The sequence below is a fragment of the Trichosurus vulpecula genome, chromosome 3 (genome assembly GCF_011100635.1).
Source record: "Trichosurus vulpecula isolate mTriVul1 chromosome 3, mTriVul1.pri, whole genome shotgun sequence".
NCBI lineage: Eukaryota > Metazoa > Chordata > Mammalia > Diprotodontia > Phalangeridae > Trichosurus > Trichosurus vulpecula.
The window spans coordinates 368,912,797-368,936,297 of record NC_050575.1 but is presented as its reverse complement, the minus strand read 5'-3'; the positions used below and the strand labels follow the sequence as shown (position 1 = coordinate 368,936,297).

The 23,501-nt window shown below is 37.5% G+C and overlaps 1 protein-coding gene across 1 annotated transcript in view; it reads left to right on the top strand.

Annotated features, from left to right (window-relative positions):
- The window catches only part of CDH8 (cadherin 8), a 365,426-nt gene that overhangs the window by 272,952 nt on the left and 68,973 nt on the right, over positions 1-23,501 (top strand). The window contains exon 9 of the mRNA XM_036750041.1: positions 1,085-1,202. Coding sequence (XP_036605936.1) covers positions 1,085-1,202 — 118 coding nt within the window. The remainder of the gene's footprint in view (positions 1-1,084; positions 1,203-23,501) is intronic.

The window sequence follows — 23,501 nt, the reverse complement described above, 5'->3', positions numbered from 1 at the left end:
CAGATGAGGAAACTAAAGCAAAGATGATTAAGTGACTTGCCCAAGGTCACACAGCTAGTAGTTGTCTGAGTCCAGATTTGAACTCAGGAAAATTAGTCTTCCTGACTTCAGTCTTGGCACACTATCCACTGTCTAAACGTAGCTGCCTATTAAGTGACTTACCTTTGGTCAGTTAGTTATAGAGTCAGAATTTGAACTCAAACTGGTTACCTTCAGATTTAATATTGTTTCCATTGAACCATATATCTGTATGCATAAATAAATACAAACAGCAACACTAGCTCGAAGCCATTCATAGGAACTCTATATTAATTATGTCTTTCAACATTGTAAATGCTATATTATAGGATAGGTGATTAATACCATGACCATACTAAATATGAATAACTGAGATCATGCTTCGATATCACAGGAAGTACCTTTGCCCCATCTTCCTGCAGCTCTTTCAAATGAAAGAAGCACATCCAACCTGTTCCATTTTCAAGTGTCTGTATCTATTCAAACAGCTCTCTTCACAGTGGTAATTCCTCTAATCCCTATAATTTATTCATCTCAGGATACACTCCAAAGCATTGTTTGAATTTGTTATCCACTGACTTTAAAAACAGTATTCATTATTGGGGGTGGGGGTTACATTTCAGTACTTGGAGAGGCTTGCTGCAGTGATGTTTGTGCCTGGAAACAGCTCTGTTCTTTGGCAAGGGGATGGGAGCCTGCTGAGCATAGCTCAGTAAGAGTGGCAAGGTTTCCAGATTTCAATTCCTTACCCTCCCAACACCCACACCGTACAGTCTTCTGCCATCCCCAAAGGAGCATAAGATTACATCGTTATTGGGGGCCAACAAATGCTCAAACTGGAAGAAACCTGTGACGAGCTGATTGCAATTTACAAGTGTTATGATTCTGATATTCCAAACCACAGCAGTTTCAAAATGCAGCAGGTCGAGATCTTTACTCTTAGCAGCTTTTCAAGCCTGTCTTTTTCTAAATGATGGCAAGTCCTTTAGTCTAGCACAATAATTTAGGACATTTTTTAGAGAATTGATATCATCTGAAAAGCTGATGTCACTTTTTTATATTACAGGTGATCCAAACAGTCAGCGCTATAGACAAAGATGAGCCCAAAACTGGACATTTTTTCCTATATAGCCTTCTTCCTGAAATGGCCAACAACCCAAATTTCACCATCAAAAAAAATGAAGGTAAATATATCCAAGCATTAGGAGATGGGGCCAGGACTCACCTTCTCTCTGTGCTGTTTTCTGCTGTGTTGTTCAGTTGCAACTTAATTCCCATTCTTCCCCTCCCCATGTGCAGTTAGAGCTGGACTTATCAGTGTAATGGCACGGTAATTACATCACTTTACCTTTTATAATAATAGAAGAATAGATAAGAAAATCCTCTAAAGTGAAAATGTAATTTCATCCCAGAGAAACCTTAGCCATTTTACTTGTCCAAGGAAGGATCAAGTCCCTATGAAAATTCCAGGAATTTGGGTATATGGAGATAAGCTTCTGTAGGAGGGTTTGGCTTATGTCTTAGATTTGTTCACTTCTAATTCGATGTTTATAAGACCTTCAGGGGAAGCCACTTTTCATTTTGACTGGATTGTGTGTATGCCTTTTAGATATTTATTTGACACCTGCATCCAATATGTCAGTGGGCCAACAACTTCCTGAAAGATAATGTGTGTCTCTGGGATATTGTAGCTTATTCTGCCTGGTCCTGTTGTGGAGTCTTAAGAGGCCTTGGTAGTTAATTCAGTCTATTTCACTTTTTGTACCAAGTTTAGAAGAAATATTTTACTTAGTTCTCATCTATTATGTGTGAAGGTCAGAGAATGTAAAGATTAAAAAAAGAAATGACCAAAGCATCCATATATTTTCCTCTCCTAAGTGACTGCATATTGAATAAGGTTTAGAAAATATATTTATTTTGGTTTAGATTGTACTTAGATCCATGATGTAACCTTTTGGAAATGATTAGTAAGATAAATGTGTGGTCTAATCTATCTGTTCTTATTCGTGTAGATGTTTCTTTAGCTCTTCCTCCACTAAAGTGTTCTAATATCTCAAAATGACATAGGGGTGACCTTGGGTTCTAGAAGGCTATGTCAGGGGAGATGGTTAAAATTTTGGCTCAATGATAGACTGTCTGTTGTTTAAACACCAACCTAGATACACACACAGAGAGGCTCATCATCAGAAAGTCAGCCACGAGGTGATGATTGATTGATTGTTTTGGCCAACCCAACCCACACAAAGCAACTTCTAAGGCCCTTGACTGTCTGTGATCTGCATTAGTGGAGAAAGTATTCTTACTGATCTTTTGATGAATTGAAATATTATTAATACAATTTTTGAAAGGCCTGCATGAAATATATATTCAACAACTACAAAAATTACATAATAAGGACTAATTTTGATTATTTTATCTGCTCCTATCTCTAAAAGGTAGTAGCAATAAATATCCATTTATACCATAAATGAAAATTCCATAAAATTTGCCAAATGTATCATGACTTTTCCTTTGAACACAGTTCTATTTAGTTCTCTGAAAGAGCTTTTATTAATGTTGATGTATGCTAGCAAAAGAAATAAGAATATCGTGTAAATAGTTGCCTTTAGCTTATGACTTCACCAATATAGAAAATAAGAACAACCCTCCTCTTATTTATCCGAAACAACAAATTACAACACATTGTATAACACAATAAATTTACCTCATCAAATTTTCTTCCATAGTACTCAATAGCAAAGAGTTGAGACAGTCAGATGAATAAGTATGATTCTCTTTGGACTACCCAAATGGTCAGTGCATGTTATCAACTTGAGGGTTCCATAGCTGTATCGTTTGTGTGGGGATTGTTCTATTCATCAGGCCTGTTCAATGATTGTTATCAAAATAAATCTAATATAAATGGAATTTACAGCCAAGTGTAAATCACTTTGGTTCCATTCATTCTACTATGCTAAGTCTCAAGGACAGTGTTGTTGAAGGGAAGGGAGGAAGGAAGAGAGGGAAGGAGGGATAAAGAGAGGGAGAGAAGATAGGAAGAAGAAAAGAAGGAAGGATGGAAGCAAGAAGCACAGAGGGAGGGAATGAAGGGAGGAAAGGAGAAAGGGAGGAAGGAAGCATTAGAAGGCACATTTATTAAAGGCTTACTGTTGAGTCAAGAACTATGTTAAACACTGAGGATACAAAATAAAACAAAACAACTACAAAAACTAAGAAATAAGGAACCAAGGATAGTCCTTGCCTTACATATATGAGCTTACATAAGTTCATATGTAGTGGAAACTTCAGGAAGTATGAATTTGAATTTCAGTCATTGCAACTTACTGATTTGCCTGACAGTGTTTTGTCTCCTAATAAATTTATATTAACAGATGAAGAAAAATCACAAGTTCTTGTTACATGTTAGTACACCTTAAATCATCTCTAACCAGTAGAGAGCTGGGCATCAAAGAAAATATTTCTAGTCCTTGATCTCCCAGTGACTTCCAGTGTAGCCTTTGACAGGCTGCTTATAATCTCTGTACTTTATTCTTTTTCTTTTCACTGAAAATTTATTTTTCTTTACTTTCTTTCCTTGACAGCAATAATTCTGACCTAACCTCACAAGGTTGTCGTGAGCAATAACTTAAAAAAAAGTTGTCCAGCATTATGAAGCTGTAAGTGTGGTTAAACAGAATAGTAAGATCTTTATTTCAATCTATTTTGATTAAAAATTAGTTTGTCTTATAAAGAAAAAGAGTAACTTTAACTTTCAGAATAAATCAGGGTGTTGATCACATACTATCATGGTCTTGGCAGAGTTCTCTAGAAACTGTATGTTCCATCTCTCATATTTGGCATGACCATTATCTAAAATAAAATAAAATAAAAATCACAGATTGTATATCCACACTTAAAAAAGATTTCCAAAGAAGAATTCAGTTCAACAAGCCTTTGTTAGGCACCAACTGCAAGTCGGTCATTGTACGAAGTACTTGGTATACAAAGACAAAAATGTAACAATCTCGAACTGAAAGGGCTTATATCGGCCGGAACCTGAAGAATCAATTTTAGTAGCATAGAACACTATCTCACAAGAATTAGTCATTGTGACAAAGAAACTGGAACTGGAAATTAAAGATCTGGGTTTAAAGCCTGGCTCTGCCACAAATTGTCACTTAATACCTCAAAGAATTTCAATTTCCTCATCCTGAAAATGAGAGGATTGGAAATGATGATTCCTAAAATTGTTTCCAGTTCCAATGTGCTGCAATTCCTGCTTCTGTTTCATATAGAGATTTTCATCGCACTTTAAAGGTAACTGATACCCGATTAACCTGATTCTTCAGTTGTTTTTCGGTCATGTCCAACTCTTGGTGACCCTATTTGTGGTTTTCTTGGCAGAGATACTGAAGTGGTTTGCCATATGAGGAACAGAGACAAACAGGGTTAAGTGACTAACCCAGGGTCGCACAGCTAAGTGTCTGAGGTCAGATTTGAACTCAGGAAGACTAGTCTTGCTGGCAATAGAGCCAGTGCTCTATCCTGAGAACTGATATGCAATAAAAGATAGATACCAGGGAAATGAGTTGTATATTGTCCTTTTGTACACAGTTTTGTGATGTCACAAGTAGCATTACTTTTGAATAGGGAAGAGATAATCTGTCTTCCAGAAACAGTAGTGCAGTCTATCCTTCCCTAGCCAGATAAAGTTGGAAGTAAAGATCAAAATTTCAGTGAGTCATTAAAAATTTCAGTTAACAGCAAACAATCTAAGCATTTTGAGTTTTCACAGTTTGTCTGGGAACATAGCCAGAAATGTTGGTCCCTCCTTCCAGTTGGGTGAACCTTAAAAAAAGAGAGTTTTGCTCACCACATCTTGGCATTTAGGCATCCAGTGCAACCGTGAAAATGGAAGACACCCAACAATTAAATATAACGAGACAGGGAAGATAAATGAACCTTTTACAGACACTGAAAGGGTTCGCTTGCAGAAAGTCTGAGTTGTATTGCTTCTTGGAAACTTGCTCAACTCTCGCTTGTGTTCTGTAGGTAATAGATTTGATTGGAATTGCCAGGGAGCAGTGGACTGTAATGGGAGCTTTCATGTTTTCTACTAAGATATTTGAACCATGTGTGTAAGAAGCTGAAAAAAAAATCCAACTTCCTGACACAGGAGGACAGCTTGTGGGAGGGGTGGACTAAGCTTTTGGCTTGAGGAGATGAACAGCATGGGGGCATAAAATACTTGCTTACATTCACAAAGACAGAAGCAAAACCAGAGCATCAGATGATGCTGACTCTCTTTCTTTCTTTCTTCCCCTCCTTTTAATGTTGATATCCTCTCTTTGACTCAACAGACCAGCTACTAGGGCATTACTATAATGATCAATTTGCAGAAGGTAGGTTCCAGCTGGAACTTCATATTCACTTTCTCTTCCATTTTCTTCATGTCTATAGTGCTTTGCACATTTTTAGAATGCAGTTCATTTCCTCCAATCCAGTCCTCCTACAGTGTCTCATTAGGGCATGGAAGTGACCCTGATTTCTTGAAACCTATGCCAGCTCCTTCAAATCTTACCTAACTTGGAAGAATATGAGTACAAACTGTGTGTCACTCAAGAACTAGACTAGTTAAGTGCAGAGAGGCTTCTTACTAGGTAGCTGCATATGAAATTCTTTCAATTATTATTTTTTTAGTCTCAGAAACTCAGTAAGACAGTCTATTAAGGCATATAAATGGCACCATTTGCATACCTGGAGGTAGTAACCTTGCTAAAGAAAACATGGATCCTTGGAGTGTTAAAGGAATTTATTCCAAAACCAATAATTTGCATTTTGACACATTACTCAATTTTGGAAGTTTGATACTCTTATCACCTTCCTGACATGAAAATCATCTAAGTAGAGCCCTTTGAGGAAATGAACCATCAGGTATTACATCTGTCTTCTATCATGAACCATTCATTCATTGCCTTCTCATCCTACAAAGTATCTCCTTACTGCTTTCATTCTACCCATATTTATTTTTCATTTGGACCTTGCTAATTCCATAGTGTTCTTTTTGAACTTAAAAAGTGACCGCATTTTTAGTGGATGCATATTGCCCTTAACCGAAATTATTAGCAAAATATTTGTTCTGCACCAGGTTATAGTATGATAAAATCTGACATATCATAGACCCATCGATACAGCTGTAGGTTTGGGGGATCTGATTTAGAACATCATATTTCTGCTTCATCGTAGAAAATAAAGAAAAAAACTATCCCCCCTCCACTGCACCCCCACTTCCCTAAAAATAAACAAACAAATGAACGAACAAAAAACCTAACAATGAAAAACATGTCCTTGTACTGAACAGGCTAGATATCTCTACATGTCACCTATTAGGCTCACTTTGAATTTGAATTCAATTACCTTCCACTTACTCTTCTTAGAAACAGTGTTCAGAGTCCTGGAAGGGTGAAGGAGGTGGTCTTCCATACTATTTTTGGACCACAGTTAGTCTCTCTTGGATCTTTCTCTTCTCAAACTGAAAGTTGCTGCTAAACATTGGACCTGGCATCCCAAATTCTAATCCAGCCGTCGATGTCCCCTGTGACCTTGCTCTCTCTTCTGTCCAGCTGAATCCTTACTCACTCCTCTCCTGTATTCAGGATACAGGCGTCCAGCCAGACAGAGCCCCTCTCTCCTCGCCTTAAGCCAGATGTGATCAATCAAGGCTTCATTGGACCTGAAAGGCCATCCTGATGATCCAGACAGCAAGGAGGGGGCCACCTGGTAAGCCATTTGTCCTCTTTCAGGCCTCTTAACCTTTGCTGCCTACTCTGCTCTGACTTGGAGCTAGCTGAGTGCTCACACAAGAGCACTCTATTTCCTGATTGGCCTTTAAATCCCCCTCATCTGAAACACATCGATGTGTTAATTGTTGTTGGTTTTTTACCCTTCTCCTTCAGGTAAAAAGTCTTTAGAAAACATAATGGACACACACATGCACATGCACATGCACATACATAAATGCACACATATCCTTCTTTATATGTATATATAAGATAGTGTATGTTCACATGCATGTTTGTGTGTGTGTGTGTGTATTTCTCCCACAGTTCGAATCCTCTCTACAAAATGTCGTTTTCCTCTAAAAATCACTGATGTACAGGGTTAATTTCTGAACATGAATCTATCCACATCACCATGATACAAGAATTATCAAGCACATACAATACCCATTTTGTAATGGTTTCCCCCTTGATGATATCTCTTAATCATAAAAGTTCCTTCATTAGACTCTTCCTCTATTTCTTCTTTATGTCATGAAGGTGAGCCTAGGGTCTTGAAGTTATACCATCAGAACATGAGCACTGACAGGTCCTCCTAAGTTATAATCAAAAATACAGATTGGATTTCTTGTCCATGGACCATCCAACCTACGTGCAGTTAAATTCATCACTAGACTATTGACCATAGGATAATGATTTGGAGGCGCCAGGGTTCTTCAGCAACTCAGGAAGACAGTCTTCTAAGGCATGAAGGATTTATAATTTCATTAGAGAATCGATCATGTGCACTGATGGCATCATAGACCTTTGAAAGCACAAGATCAAGGAAGAGTTCTGTTTGTGCAAAAGAGAAAACAAATATTGGTCCTAAATATGTACACTGTCATTATGCACACATGATTAGGAAAGGCCTTCACTTCAGTTATTCATAATTTATTACTTGTGCTTAAAGCAACAGAATGTTGACAAGAAGTCATTTATGTTGCATTTTGTCAACTAACTTTAATTAAGAAGCAAATAAACACTAAGCAAAATAGAAAATAGATATGTCATCATTACCCTATATAGTGTACAAAATGAAGGCATAAGGGATCAGCAGATAACATCAATGTCTTTGCTTCAGTGGTTTCTGCCGGATCCTGTTATTTTTGTGTCATCCCCATATCTTCTTTCTTTAGCTTTTTAATCAAAAGGAAAAGGTACCATTGGAACTGAAGAGCTTCTTTTGCAAATATTCAAAATCCTAAAATGATTGCTCTGGTTAGCCACAGTAGGGCTTTTACCATCTATTTTTTTTCAATGTGTACTGTTAGAGACAATTTAATCTGCAGATTACTGACAACGGGGGATACACTTTCAATGGTCTGGGCCAAGATTGAGGCATGTGGTTGGCCATAATGCTAATGGAAATTGTTCATTGCATCAGAGCTCTCCCCCTAATTTACCATCGTGATTTGCCAGTCTTTTCCTTGGACATTATTTCAAGGCTTCTCTCTCTTTTCTGTAAAAAAGAGTGGCTAATTTTTGTCACCTTTAAACCATATTTGGGCACAGCACCTGCCTGTCTTTCCTTTAGCCTTTGGTTCTCTAAGCCTTTTACCCCCAAATCTCCATTTAGAAATGAACATGTATTCCCTATGAAAGCAGTTAGCAGAAGTTTGACAATTTATTTGGAGATGGTTACGATTTAAACAGTCTTAACTGGACTATTGGGTTTGATGTGCAGTGAGCAGAACATCCTTTACCGCAACAACACAGATTTAGTTTTTAAAGGTGTGGGTTATAGAGAGAAAAATGGACTTTAGAGTTTACTAGATTTCAGTCATATAGTAACAGTAGTTTAGTTCTGAACCACATATTAACATTAAATGCAGAGGTAATATCATCTGTCATTTGAAGCAAAATTTCAGGTAAATTGTTTTGTTTATCACAATTGAAGATCATTTCATCTTCTTTCACCATGGAAAGTTGACACTTAGAAAGAATCTGAACATGTTATAGACATGAAATTCAAGATCCATGGCACACCATACAGAGACACGACCTCAATAACAGCATTCTGTGTCACAAGAATGATTGCAAGCAAGCAACCCAGTGCCTCTCAGTCTCCTTCAGCAGCCGGTACCTGAGGCTAGAGCAGAGGAAGCAAGGATTTTGACTCTGGGAAGAGGCTCATTTCAAATGAATGAAAGTGAAATAGCACGAAGGATCAAAAACAACCTTAAAAATAAAACCCAGAAGGATATAGGATCACATTCTCCTAGAGATTATAAGTCACAACCCAGCAGTCATATAGTCTAATCCATTTCCGAAGCATGATCCCTCACTTCAAACCCTCTCTTCTCCTCCTAGAAACCCCAGAAGCCTCCTTTGAAAGACTTCCAGTGCCAAAAGTGTCTTGCTTCTTGAGGGAGCCCCTTACATTTTGGGACAGTTTTAAATGCTTTAAATGATAGAAAAGCTCTGCGTGTGTTTGTGTGTGTATGTGTCTATGTGTGTGCTTTAGACTGACCCAAAATTTGCCTCCTTATAAAACTTCTAACCTTTGCTCTTAGTTTTAATGCCAAAGGACAAGCAAAAGAAATGCAATTACTCTGTTATATTACAGCTCTTAAAATATTCCAAGTCTGGATTCATGCTTTCCTCAATGCCCACCTCCATCCACAATCAAGCCCCTTACCTCTAGAGGCTAAACATTTTGGTTATTTAAAGCACTCCTTAAATGACTTTGTTTCAAGTTCCCTTACCATCCTGGCCATATTCCTCAGTCTCTCTTACAGTTTAATGGGTTATTTTCTTAATTGTGGTATCTATAACTGAAAAGGACATCAATAATAATCACAGTTCTGGGATTAAGGATGAAAATAATCTTCTGTGTTCCAGCCTGTGCAGTTCTGGTGCTAACTGAGAATCAAGACAGTCTGAAACTATTATCTGTGGTCCTCATAGTTCCATACAAGGGTCGCATAAGGAAAAATATTCTACTAGGGTCTTTTCATTATTTTAATCTGCACAAATGTGAATACTCATATACTAATGTAGCTCTTGTACTTGTTTCCTAGAGTACATAGGAACACTAATATAGATGTATGAAAGACTTTAGAGTTTATCTAGTCTAATTCTCTCCCTCTATAAATGAGGAAATTGAGGCCCAGAGGGTAAGTGACTTTTCCAAGGTCACACAGTGCCCGAGTGAGGCAGGGAGAGATGAGTGTGGAAGGGGTAGATTTGAGTCCACTTCCTCTGACTTACTCATGCAGATCTCTTTCCATAACAATGCACTTCTCTGTTGTGTGTTTTTACCTCCTTAGGGAAACTAGGCATGGAATGCCCTCTTCGCACTTTTCAACAAAACAGAATTTTACACATCCTTTCTTTAAAGGATAAGAAATGCTAGCTAATAGTGAAAAAAAGATAAGAAGATCCAGTCTAAAAATGAAATAGTTTGATTTCTTATGTGGTTATTGTGCTATTTGAGCAAACAAAGCTCAGATTCAGCAGAGAACCTTTTAAAGAGGATGAGCTGAGGCTGCCTATTTTCAGGCTGGCTTCTGGGGCAAAGATGTTTCAAGAAAATGGTGGACTTTTTCATGGCTTTCTTACACATTTCTTTAAAAAAAATTCTTCAAAGTAAAGCTTGTACTCCCCAGAAGATAGGTTTGTGCTGTTACTCAATAGATAAGTAATAATTTATTGCTAAAGAACCAGGTCTTATAAAAAAAAGCATAAGAATAGGAGAAGGACACAGAAATAGCATGTGGTTTATTCAGTTTATGTTAAAGAGTAGGGCTTTGGGGAACATGGTTTGGGAACCACTAGGGTTTAATGTCTAATCAATCTGATTCGCCATACTTAGCTCTTTCTATATTCTCTTCAGACATGTGGAAGAGAGAAAATATTTCTATTTCAGTTCTGAATGGGTTTAGATCCTTCCTCTCCCTGATTATAATATTTGACATTTAATTAGTACCACTGCTTTCTCCACAATTGTCCTGTCAGGAAGGCAAGACAGATAATATGATCCCCATTTTGCAGATGAGAAAATTAAGGCTCAGAGAGTTAAAGTGACTTTGTCTAGTGTCACAGTAAATGGCAGGGTTGGGACTTAACCCCATGTCCTCTTAAATCTACCTCTCTTTCTTCAAGATTATGCTGAATTCATATAACCTGATGGTTGGATCTCAAAATTAAATATTTCTGATCCAGATAAAAATATGGATGAGATTTATAAAACAGATGTTGCTTAAGGAAATTTATTTAAAACATGTAGTATAGTGGTTAGAAGATTGTTCCTAAGACAAGAAGACCTGGGTTCAAGTTCCGCTAGTATTCAAAAATACTAGCTGTGTAATTATGCACAAATCCCCTATCCTGTCAGTGCTAAGGGCAAATCTCTAAGACTCCAAATCACAGAAGATTTTCTCATCACCACTGGTGGAAGGAATTTGTAATGATGAAATTTCAAGGGCTCCCAAATCTGTCTGTCTGAAAAAATCTTGCCTTCACCAAATTCAACTCAGTTATTATTAAGCACCTACTATATTCAACATAGTATTATTAGCTATTTTGAATGAGTAGATAGTTTATAATTTATAGATTGTTTTAAGATTTACAAAGCACTTTAAAAGTATTACCTTATTTTATCCTCACAGCAATATTGGGAGGAAGGTGTGTTTAAAAATTCTGTCCTGTTCTGGTCCCATTACCACCCCTCCCAAGTCAATATAATAGCTAAGTTTAGCTAATACAAAGGGACATTATCAAGAAATAAGATTTCATAGGGAAATCTGGAAGTCACACACAAACCATCCAAAATTCAAAGGAGCATAATTTACAAATTTAATAATGTATTCACATCCTGATAATATGTGCCAAATCAGGTGCTGCTTTCAAGGTTTTTGGTCCTTTAACATATAAAAACCAAGACAAATTACAGACCTCCACAGTTCCAAAGCAGGAGTACATCCAAAGGTGATAACTTCGGGAGCATGGGGATGTTAACTTTGTACTTTTATCAATAACTGAGGTGACTTGGATGTGTCAATGCACTAACACCAAGATAGCACAGATAGGAATTGATCTGGTTTTGCCCCAAAACCCTATAAAATGAGACCTTAAACTCCTGACCCCAGAGTCCTCTTTCATCTCTATCAGGTCCATGGTGCTCCCTATTCTTAGCCATGGTTACATGAGTGATGCTCTCTGCCTCTTTCTCTCCCCATTCTTTTCCTTTAAGGCTCACTGCCTTACTTCACTGTTTCATACCCTGTTCCCATACTATTTGCTTCTGTACCACTACTTTTTCACTTACCTCTGACTTTATGGGCCATTTACCCCTATAACCTCTGTGTTTAATTAAAGTGTGATTGCCAACTTGTTTTCCAGTGCCAATTGTGGTCTTCCCCATGAGTACTCAAAGAACTAGGCATGCTTGCCCCCATTTCACGATATCATAATTTCATAAATTAATTATCAGTTCAAAGTATTATGATTATCACCATTTAACAGATGAGGATACTTTGGCCAAGAAAGGCCAAACAACTTGCTCAGGGTCACATAGTTTGTGAATATTTGAGGCCAAATTAGAACTCAGCTCTCCCTGCCTCCAAGTCCTGCATTCATTCTGTCCACTGCACCACCTAGTTTCCTAATATTGTATGTGATATTCTCTATAAGACTGAAAGCCCTCCAGAAGTGTGGGCTGTCACTGTGTTATTGTTGCTTGAGGCCTATGCTAGCTTTGGGGAATTCAAAAATTTATCCTGCTTTCTAAGAAACTTCTAGTGCTAAATGGGGTTAGGATTTAGACAGAAATCACTATGATAAAAAATTTTGCTGAAAGGAAGAGTAAGAAATATGCAAAGGGAAAAAATCCATTGGGGATATGTCAGGAAAGGTACCTGGAGATGTTGCATCTGAGTTGGACCTTGAAATAAGAGCAGTTCTTCGACAGGCAGAGATGAGAGTGGGTGGAGTGGAGTTTACCTCATGCATGGAAGGCAACTTGAGAAAAGAGATAGGAATGAGAGAGGACAGAATAAAAGAAAAGAGAACAAAGATTATTCCAATTAAGTTAGAGTTGAGAGCATAAAAAGGGAATAATTTGAGATTAGTTTGGAAAAGTAAGTTGGAGTGAATTGGAGGCTGAGGGTTGAGCATCAGTCAATCCCTTATTAAATACCAACTATTTTCTGGGCATTGTGCTAAGAGTCGAGGATACAAAGAAAAACTCATAGTCCAACATAGGAAACAACATGCAAACATTTATAAACAAGATATATTTAGGATAAATTGGAACGTGGTAGTCTTAGGGAAGGCCAACACAACCAGCAGCTGGGCTGATTATATGGGGTGTGTTGGGGAAGGGGCCATGCCAAAGGATTTTGGGCAACCCATGAAAACGTAATGTTTTTCTGTACATTTCCAAAATCCTCTGGCACACCACATGCAGCCCGGGGACTGCAGGTTGTGCAGTCCTGTCTTAGAGAGAAGGCACCAAGATTAAGACTGGGCAAAACTTCCTACAGGAAGGTGGGATTTTGACTGAGACTGGAAATTAGCCAGGGAAGCTAGGAGGTAGAGATAGAGAAGGAGAATGTGTCAGGCATGAGGCACAAGCAGTAGTAATAATTAGAGTCAGGGATGGAGGGAAGGAGGAAAATGACTCCAGTATATGGGGGGTGAGTGAAATAAAAGAAGACTGGAAAGGTAAAAAGAAGCCATTTTTTCAAGGGTTTGAAAACCAAACATGATTTTATATTTGATCCTGGAAGCAATAGGAAATCATTGGAGTTTTTGGATTTTTTTTTGAGTGTGGGTGTGTGTGTGTGTGTGTGAGAGAGAGACAGACAGAGAGAGAGAGAGAGAGAGAGAGAGAGAGAGACAGAGAGAGAGACAGAGAGAGAGAGAGAGATGATTAGACCTCTGTTTTAGAAAGATCAATTTGGCATCTGAATGGAGGATGGATTGGAGTCAGGAGAAATTTCAGGTAGGGAGGCCAACTAAAAAGTATTGCAATACATGGTGTCCATAAAGTCTGGACACGGAGGCAATGTGTAGTTATTGCATCAAGTTCATGTGAATCTTGCAAAGCACCTCAACCTTTGCATCACAAATGATGGAAATCATACTGAAGATATTATTTGTTAACATTCCAATTAAATAAATTTCCAAATAAATTAATTGAAAATTTCCTTAATTTCATTTCTTGAAAATATGCATTTTTGCCTATGTGTCCAGACTTTTGGAATATCCTGTAGTTCACTTTTGAGGTAATGGGGGTCTGTAACCAGAGTGGTTGCAGTGTCAGAGGAGAGAAAGGGGAATACGTGAAAGCCGTTCTGAAGGTAAAAACAATAGAGGTTGACCATTAATTGGATATGGGGTGTGGGAGAGAGTGAGGAGTTGAGGATGATATATAGGTTGGATGAGGGGTTTATATTTTCTTAGGCATTCAGTGGTTAGATACAGTAGGCTTTAGGGGTAGGTGGCATGGGAATGATATCATCTTTCATATTGGCATGTATTAGGACCATGCATTAGGAAGATTATTCAGTGGTGTTAAAAGATGGAATGGAGAGAAAATATACTGGATAAAGAACATACTTATGGCAGCCTAGTCAAGAAAAGATTATCATAATAACCTAGTCAAGATGAGATAAGGGCATGAATTAAGGTGGCAGTTACAAAAGTAGAAAGGAGAGGATAGAAATAAGGGATTTTGCAGAGGCAAAATTGACAGGGTTAGCCTGTTATACATGGGAAAGAAGAGAAAAGAATATAAAATGACTTTGAGGTTATGAGTTTTCATGCTGGGAATGATGATGGTATCATTATCAGATTTTGATGGAAAGATAATGAATTTGGTTTTGTTCATGTTGATTTTGAGTTTCAAGAATGCCATTTATGTGGGTGGTTGGAGACATGGGACAAGAGTTCTGGGAGGAGGTGGGGAGTGAAGATATAAATTTGGGAATCATCTGCATAGAGAGGATGATTAAAGCCATGCAAGCATTTGAGTTCCGCAAGGGATGATGCATAGGGTTGGAAAAGGTACATATGATTTTTAAATGATCAATTTTATATGTTTAAAAAAAACCCATATCAATATTAATGAGTTTAGATGCTGGATAAAGAAATTCTCATATTAACCCATCTGTCATCTGCAAGGCATGTCCCTTAAATTGCCAGCACATTCAAGGGTTGGTGATTGGCCATGAGATTCTCTTGATAAGCTCATTGAGCATAGATTTGGGTGTGGTAGATCCAGGCTTTTCAGGTGTTGTGTCTTTGAATTGATGTTCTGTGTGAAACCGAATAACTCATGGTATTGGGTCCAACACTGTCCCCACGAGAACAACGTCAAATATAAACTAAGCTTAGAGAGATGGTATAGTAGAGCACAAACAGAGACGGACTTAGAGTCAGGATTCCATCTTCAACATTTATTAATCATGTTACCTTGAGCAAGGCACTTCTCCCATTATACCCCTAGTTTCCTTATTTGGAAAATGGAGATATGGACTATACCTGTGATTTCATTGCTGATCTGAACTTTCTCTACAGCTGAAAGGTTAAGTGGCTTGCCCAGTGGTCATACAAGATGTGTCAGACCTGAGGCTTGCATCTAGACATTCCTGGCCATTTCTTTAATGTGCTCCATTTACAGAATAACTGTGGTAATACTTACACTATTTATCTTATAAGATTGTTGAGGAAAAATACTTTATAAAGTTTAAACCATTATAAAAATTATTTTTACTATTAATCTAACAAATTCAGTAAGATCTTTCTTAATATCCCTGTTTCTAATATCCTATCCTTCCTTTACTTACATTTGACTTTGACATTCAGCATTATTTCTGTTAACTCTTTGGAAAGCTTCTATATAATTGTATTTTTGTGGTATAGTAGAAAGAAGACTGGACTTGTAGTATTGACACAGGGGTTCATATGCTAACGTTAGTACTTAAAAGATGTGTGACCCTGAACAAGTCATTCCCAGTCGCCCAGGATCAGTTTTGTTTTGTTTTAAAAGCACAGAAGAGAGAAAATTACATTTGTACTATAGATCACTCATGGGATTGTTGTGAGAAAAGCATGTTATAAACTTTAAATACCTATATAATCTTAGGAGTGATGGTGAGGAGGAGGATGAGGAGGTTGACTGGATGAACTCTTCTCCTGTAAGTTTCCCAGGCAGATATCTAGCAATGATTTATGTTGTATTTTTGGAAATGGTAGAATCACATAGTATTTTCCAAGCTCTGAGTGGCAGGCACTTTCTGTAACCCATAGATACACCAAACCAATCATTTCATAGGAAAAAGACTTCCTGTCCACATCTGGGAATAGAAGTTAAGAGATTGATTCTTGCCTCAGGTAGTTATATAATAAAATACAAATATATATATATACAAATACATCCTATTCATTGCATGCATATGATTACCTGGAAGCTTGCTCAAGGCCAGATTTTGATTCTAATCTCTCTTTGTTGGTGTATAATGTGAAACAATGGAAAGATGTTACACTTGCTTGGTCCTTCACTGCCTCTCTCTCTTTCTTCCTACATGTGCAGTTTTCTCGTGTTTTCCATAAATAGAAAATTGCAGATGCAATTAGCCACTTACTCCTTATTTTGAGAGTACTAGCTAGTAAATAATTTTGCAGATAGTTGTAGGTGAGCATGGCTTAGGAGAATGAGAATGGGAGCTCTTTATTATTCTCCCTCTGTAGCTGTTGATAACATTACTGGTAAGGAAAACAGTTTCTCTTAGCACCTAAATGTTGTGTGTATACATACATACATAAATACACACATATGCATACATACATACACAACTATGTTTGTATGTATGTATATGTATATATAGTGTATGTATACATGTCTATATACAAACATACATGTGCTTGTATGTACAAATTTATGTCTATATATACTTACATATGTGTGTTTCTGTGAGTGTGCACACACATATATATACACACATGTAATATATGTATATCAAACACTTTCAAAGTTTTTCTTCATTGATTAAATTCAACTTCTCAGTAACATACATCTCACTCTTTGACAATTTGTCAAGGTACAGATAGAATAAAATTACTTTCTGGTTTTTTTTCCCTTTCCCCTTTTGCTTTTTTCATCAGATTTGTGACTTTATCATGTTAGGAGGTTCCCAGGTTAGGAAATCCAATCTACCAATTCAGGCTGGCACCTTCTCTGAAATTTATATTCTGAGAGGACTGCCTAGATTCAGCACTGAGAAATTAGAACTTGCCTAGGGTTAGTCAGCAAGCATGTGTTAGCTCCTCCTGGCTTTGAGCTTTATCAATGTACTACTCTATCCACTACATCATGCTGCCTTTCTTTTTCCTCATAAACATTTAGGTTTTTTTCCCCTTCTATTTCCATAGTCTTTCCCTTGGTACAGGCCCTTGATTACCACTCTTACTAGACACTTAATGCATAGAGTTTAACTGAATCTTAAAGGAGGCCCTTCTTGTTGCTCCTGCCTGTTTGAGCCTATTCCTCTGAGATTACCTTCCCTCTACTTTACATTTTTCTGGTATTTACATACTTATGCATATGTTGTCACCCTTTTTAGATTATAAGCTTCTTGAGGGAAGACACTGTTATTGTTTTTTAAGTCATTGTGGTTGTTTTATTTTGTTTTTGGTATCCCTGGTACTAAGCACGTTAGCTGTCATATGGTTAAGTGCTTAATAAATATCTGCTGACTGACTGAGGATCGATTTGTGATATTTTAAGCTGGGATAGACTTTTGGCCATGGAATGTTCGAATATATTTTTGGTGCTGGAAGGGACCTTAGAGCTTATGGAGCACACCTTCTCCCTTATTTCACAGATGAGAAAATAAAGAAGTAGAGGTGTGAAGAAACATTTATTTGAACATGTATATAAAATGCTGTTTTAAGGGAAATTTGGGGATGGAGGAGGTAAGTGTGGCAGAAAGGAATAATCTTGTGTGTGTGTGTGTGTATGTCTGTGTGTGTGTGTGTGTGTATTGTTTTTGTTTTTCTGATACATGAATTAAATGAATCTAGGTCATTTTAAATTTAAGGCAGAAGGATGAGTAAATGAATACCCCTGCCCACAGAAGCACTCAGTTAAGTGGCCTGGTGATACATAACTTAGTCACTCGGGAGAGTGAGCCAGCAAAGCTATTTACACAATGAGCAAACCATGAAGGACAGCAAATGCCTCAATATTATCTAAAAGGAGGCAGAAACTTGCAATGAAAATGGCACAGGACCAGGAGTTGGAAGACCTGTGTTTGAATTGTGCTTCTATTTCTGATCCGTACTCCTTGGGTGACCTTAGCCTCTCTGTGCCTTAATGTCCTCATCTGTGAGATTAGAGATGATAAGAAGCTGAATAGGCAAAGCAGTACAATGGAAAAAATGTCAGATTTAGAGTAGAAGAGTCTGTATCCTAGTACTATTTCTACTATATACTGCTTATGTGACTTGGGGAGTTTGTTTAATCTCTTTTAGTCTCTATTTCCTCAGTTGTAAAATAAGGATATGAGCTGACAAGCAATGAGGTGATCCACTGGGCCAGGAGTCAAGAACACCTGATTTTGAATCCTCGTTCAGACACTTACTGTGTGACTCTGGAGAAGTCAGTTAACCTCTGCACAGGGCCTGGCACATAGCAGGTGTTTAAAAATCTTTCCTTCCTTCTTCTCCTTCCTTCCTTCTTTACTTCCTTTTTTTCCTTCCTTCCTTCCTTCCTTCCTTCCTTCCTTCCTTCCTTCCTTCCTTCCTTCCTTCTTTCCTTCCTTCCTTCCTTCCCTCCATACTTTCTTTCCTCTCTTCTTCCTTCCTCCCTTCTTTCTTCCCTTCTTACATCCTTCCTTCTTCCTCCTTTCCTTTCTTCCTCTCTCACCCTTCCTTTTTTCCTTCTTCCCCTCCTTTCTTTCTCCTTCCCTCCCTCCCTTCCTGACTCCCTTTGTTCCTTCTTCCCTTCCTTCCTAGATGACCTCCACCATCCATCTAAGTTTGAAATCCATGATATAAGGGTAGGAATTAGGGTATCCCATGCAGCACATATGGAGATGAGCTGTGTTCCCCTAGCCACATTAATAAAGAACCTATATTTTGGGATGGTAAGTTGTGCCTTTATTGATTTCTGAGTCTAAGAAGAGAGCCCACTCAACAAACTTTAAAAGACAGAGGGACACCAACAAAGGGATAATGTTGCCATCTACAAGTACCACTAAGAGCTCAAACACTGAGAGCCAGAATAAGCTGCAAAGGAACTTTCCAGGGTCATGTAGTTCACCCCCCACACCCTCCTCCCCTGCCACAAATGACGATTTCTCACGTCCCATCTAATTTTAGCATCCTATTAACTATAATTATTCCCTGCTTTACAAAAGTAGAAAATCACAATTAATAGTAACTTATATTTAAATAGCACTTTAAGGTTCAAAAAGCATTAGAAGTGGATAAAGCAGGTATCATTTTCTATTTCAAAGAGTGAGAGATTGAGGCTTGGGGACGTTCAATTATAAGACTATGGAACAACAGAACTAGGCTTCAAATTCAAGTCTCCAACCTCTCAGTTTAGGTCATTTTCTCCTGCATTATGGTGTCTCTCCAAAGTAGAAGTCCTGTTCAGCTACTGATTTACTAAGGAATGTGCACTGTTCCCTTTTGGTATATAATGCTATTGACTGACCAATAAGATCATTGTTGTTTGTCTCCAGTACTGGCAGTCTTTATCTTACCAACACCTGGCATGCTAATAGTGTGAACTGAAAAAAATTCTTTCTTCCATTCCTTTCCCTTCTCCAAAAAGTCTCTATCACACCTGTCAAGAGAGCAACTGTGAAAAAAACGTATAAAAATAAATTACTATGGACCATTTAGAGTATCGCAGGTTATGGCAGTGGGATAAGGAAATGAACTAAAACATACCAGCATCCTTGGGCTCCTACTGCATAACTTTTCTCCCCAGGCATGGCTCCAGGCATCCCTTTCCTCAGAAATATCTTCCCTCAAATGTTCAGTTCACTTCATATAAGTGGTGGAAATTCCATCAAATGGATATTCAGTTGATATAGCAAATGAATAGAAATAGCTGTGGTGTTACAATAGGAGAAAAAAAACCAACTAATTAGATTTGCAGTTGGTAGTCTGGCTTTCAAGTCTATGTTCCCCTCCCTAGACAGCTGTGTGAACTCTGGGATAACTAGACTGCAGAGCCCCATCATGAGTACCTTCTAACCTTTATGAGTCTCAGCTTCTATAATCGCAATATGGGAACAATGACATTCCCATTCCTCAGTTATTGTGGATTAAGAAAACAAACAAACAAATCCCATCAAGCTGTTATCCTATATCGTGCTATATCTACCCTTTCTTTCTCATTCCTAGTAAATCTTTTAAATTCCTAGAGAAAGCCATCCATTACTTTCTCTTCCCTTCCTGCCTCCTTTCTATCTGCCCTACTTGTATTTCCCCATACATAATGTATCACTTTGTGCCTCCATGTCTACTCACAGCTTTTCCTCCATGCCTACAATATATTCTTCACTTTTTAGAATCCTCAGACTTCTTCGTGTTTCCGCTTAGGTGTTCCTTATTACATAAGGCTTTTCCCTCTTCTTCCCAAATGATTATGGTCTTCACCCTAAAAAATAACATCGTATTCAGTTTGAACAATCTTTGTATTGACTTATCTTTGAGCGTATTGTTCTTTTCACTAGAAACTGAGGTCCTGGAAGACTGGGCCCATTTCTCTCTCTCTCTCTCTCTTTCCCCCTCTCTAAATATATATACATATATATATATATATATATATATATATATATACATATATATATATATACACATACACACACACACACACACATATATATATTTGTAACCCAGTGCTTAACAGTGCCTAGCATATAGTAGGCATTTTAAAATGCCAGTTCATATTTTAAGTGACATAAGGCTAAATAATATATGTTACCTGCTCTCAAGAAATTTAGAATCCAATAGGAGAGCTGATAATGTACAAATAACTATAATACAAAATAAAACATGGGATTAATAATAATAAATGACATTTATATTGAGCATTCAAGTTCGCAAAGGACATTACATATATTACCTCATTTGATCCCCACATCAAACCTGTGAGATAGAGAATGAAGGTTTTATTATTCCCTTTTATATATTAGGAAACATGGTAAGAAAGATAAAATAGCTGCCCTAAAAGTAATGTGGTTGGATCTTCCTATAGTCAAATTCAACACTTCTATCTAGTATAAGAAAGAAATAAACCAAGTACTTTAGAGGTAGTTTTAGCTTAAAGAAAAAAAAAACATATCCTTAGTAAATAAATGTAGCTTAGGGATATTTTAGGACCACTCTGCACCACTGAGTTCTTGAGATTGTATTGACTTGAGGTAATGAAAAACTTTGTAAACCTGAAACTAGTTTCTTAATACTTGGTCCTATTATTTCTGTTTATCTCAGGGCTTCCATTAAGCAGATTCTGTAGCAGTCTTGCTTGCAATAATCTGCCTTTCTTTTGATTTTAGTTTTTAATTTACAAAAGCAGTTCTGAATAACTTGGCTTCTAGTGTATTGATAAAAAATGCCATATTTGGAGTGAGGAGACCTTCATTCTTCTGGCTGGATCTCCTTCATTTACTGATATCTTACCTTGGGAAATCATTTGGCCTCTTTGCTCCTCTGTTGCTGAACTGGTATAATGAGACGGTAACGTTGACACTATCTCCCTCACAAGCTTGTTGTAGGTTCAAACAAGATAATAATTATAAAGTGCTTTATAGCCAGTAAACCCTGTTATAAGTATCTAAGGCATTATAACCAATAAACACCATTATGAATATGTAAGGCATTACTCTTATTATAACCCCAGTTCTGCTACTAACTCCTTGCTTGACCTTAGGTGCATCAATTTACTCCATTAGGCCTCAATTTTCTCATCAGTAAAATGAGAGAGCTAGCCTATGTGATATTTAAAGTCCCTTGAAGTGTTAAAATTCTATGATTCTATGTCCAGAATGCTCAAGGACAATGCTGATGATGTTCAAAATATGTATTGGGTGCTTTAAAATCTTATAATCATAATCTGATGGGTTAAATGGGAGAAACAGATTAAAAACATATATTATAATAACAATAACTTTAATAACAGCTGGTGCCCACTGTGTGCCAGTTATTCTATTAAATACCTTATAACTCATTTAAGCCTTACAACAACCCTGGCAATTAGATGCTGTTGTTATCCCCATTTTACTGTTGAAAAAACTGAGACAAAATGAGGTTAAGTGACTTGCCCAAGGTCACACAGCTATCAAATATCTGAAATGTGAATTGAAGTCTTGTCTTTCCTATTCACTGAACCATCTATTTGTCTCCAATTTGAGAATACAGATTCATTTTTAAAGAAATACTAACACCTGCACAAAGAGATGTAGGATAGAGAGGACTATTAGAGACAGGCACAGTATCAGAAGAAAATATACCAACTGACAGCAATACGTGGTGAGAAGAGATCGATTTTTTTAAAGTACAAACAGGTCTCTTACTAGAAAGTGCAGTAATAGACATTCAAAATGATAATATAGTGTATAAATTGCTAGACAATGTGAGAACTGGAAAGGGCAAGAGATGGCGAGTCACTGTAATTGTTGCTGTGACTGGAGCCTGTGTGAGTAGACAGGAAAGACTTCCTGAAGAAAGGAGAACCTGACTCCCACTTACTAGCTATGTGACCATAGATAGGTCACTAAAAGTCTTGTTTTCAGGTTCCTCGTCTGCAAAATAGGCATCATAATAGCACCTACCCCACAAGGTTCATAACTTACACAAAGTGTTTTTCAAAGTTATAAAAAAAGCATTAGGTAATTGTTAGCTATTGTTATTATTAATATTTATTATTATTAGGACCTAGATCATAGTATTGTTGTATGACTTTGATGAAGATGCATGTAAAGTACTTTGCAAGCCTCAAGGTTAATAGAAGCAGTAGCAGTAGTCTGTGTAAGAGAAAATAGCCCATAGGCAAGAAAAGAATTACATACAGAAATACATCTGTAAGTAATTACAGAAATATACCCACAGTCTCAGAGTAAGAAGGGACATCAGCAGTTCTTGGATCCAACATACTCCCAAATGAGAATTTTCTTCACAATACTCTGGACATTTGATCATTCAGCGCTTGCTTTTGGTCATTCAGGGAGATAGCCAAAGGGCTATCGAAATGTACATACCTTTGACCCAGAAATACCACTTCTAGGACTATATCCCAAAGAGATCATACAAATGCGAAAGGACCCACATGTACAAAAATATTTAAAGCAGCTCTTTTTGTAGTGGCCAAGAATTGGAAATTGAGGGGATGCCCATCAATTGGGGAATGGCTAAACAAGCTGCGATGTGTTAACGTAACGGAATGCTATCAGGCTATAAGAAGTGACGAGTAGATGGACTTCAGAAAAGCCTGGAAAGACTTATATGAACTGACACTGAGTGAAGTGACCAGAACCAGGAGAGCACATTACACACTAACAGCCACATTGTGCGATGACTAACTTTAATAGACTTATCTCTTCACAGCAATGCAAGCATCTAAGACAACTCCAAAAAACTCATGATGGAAAATGCTGTCCACATCCAGAAAAAGAACTATGGAGTCCACATGTGGATTTAAGCATATTGTTTGCTTTCTTT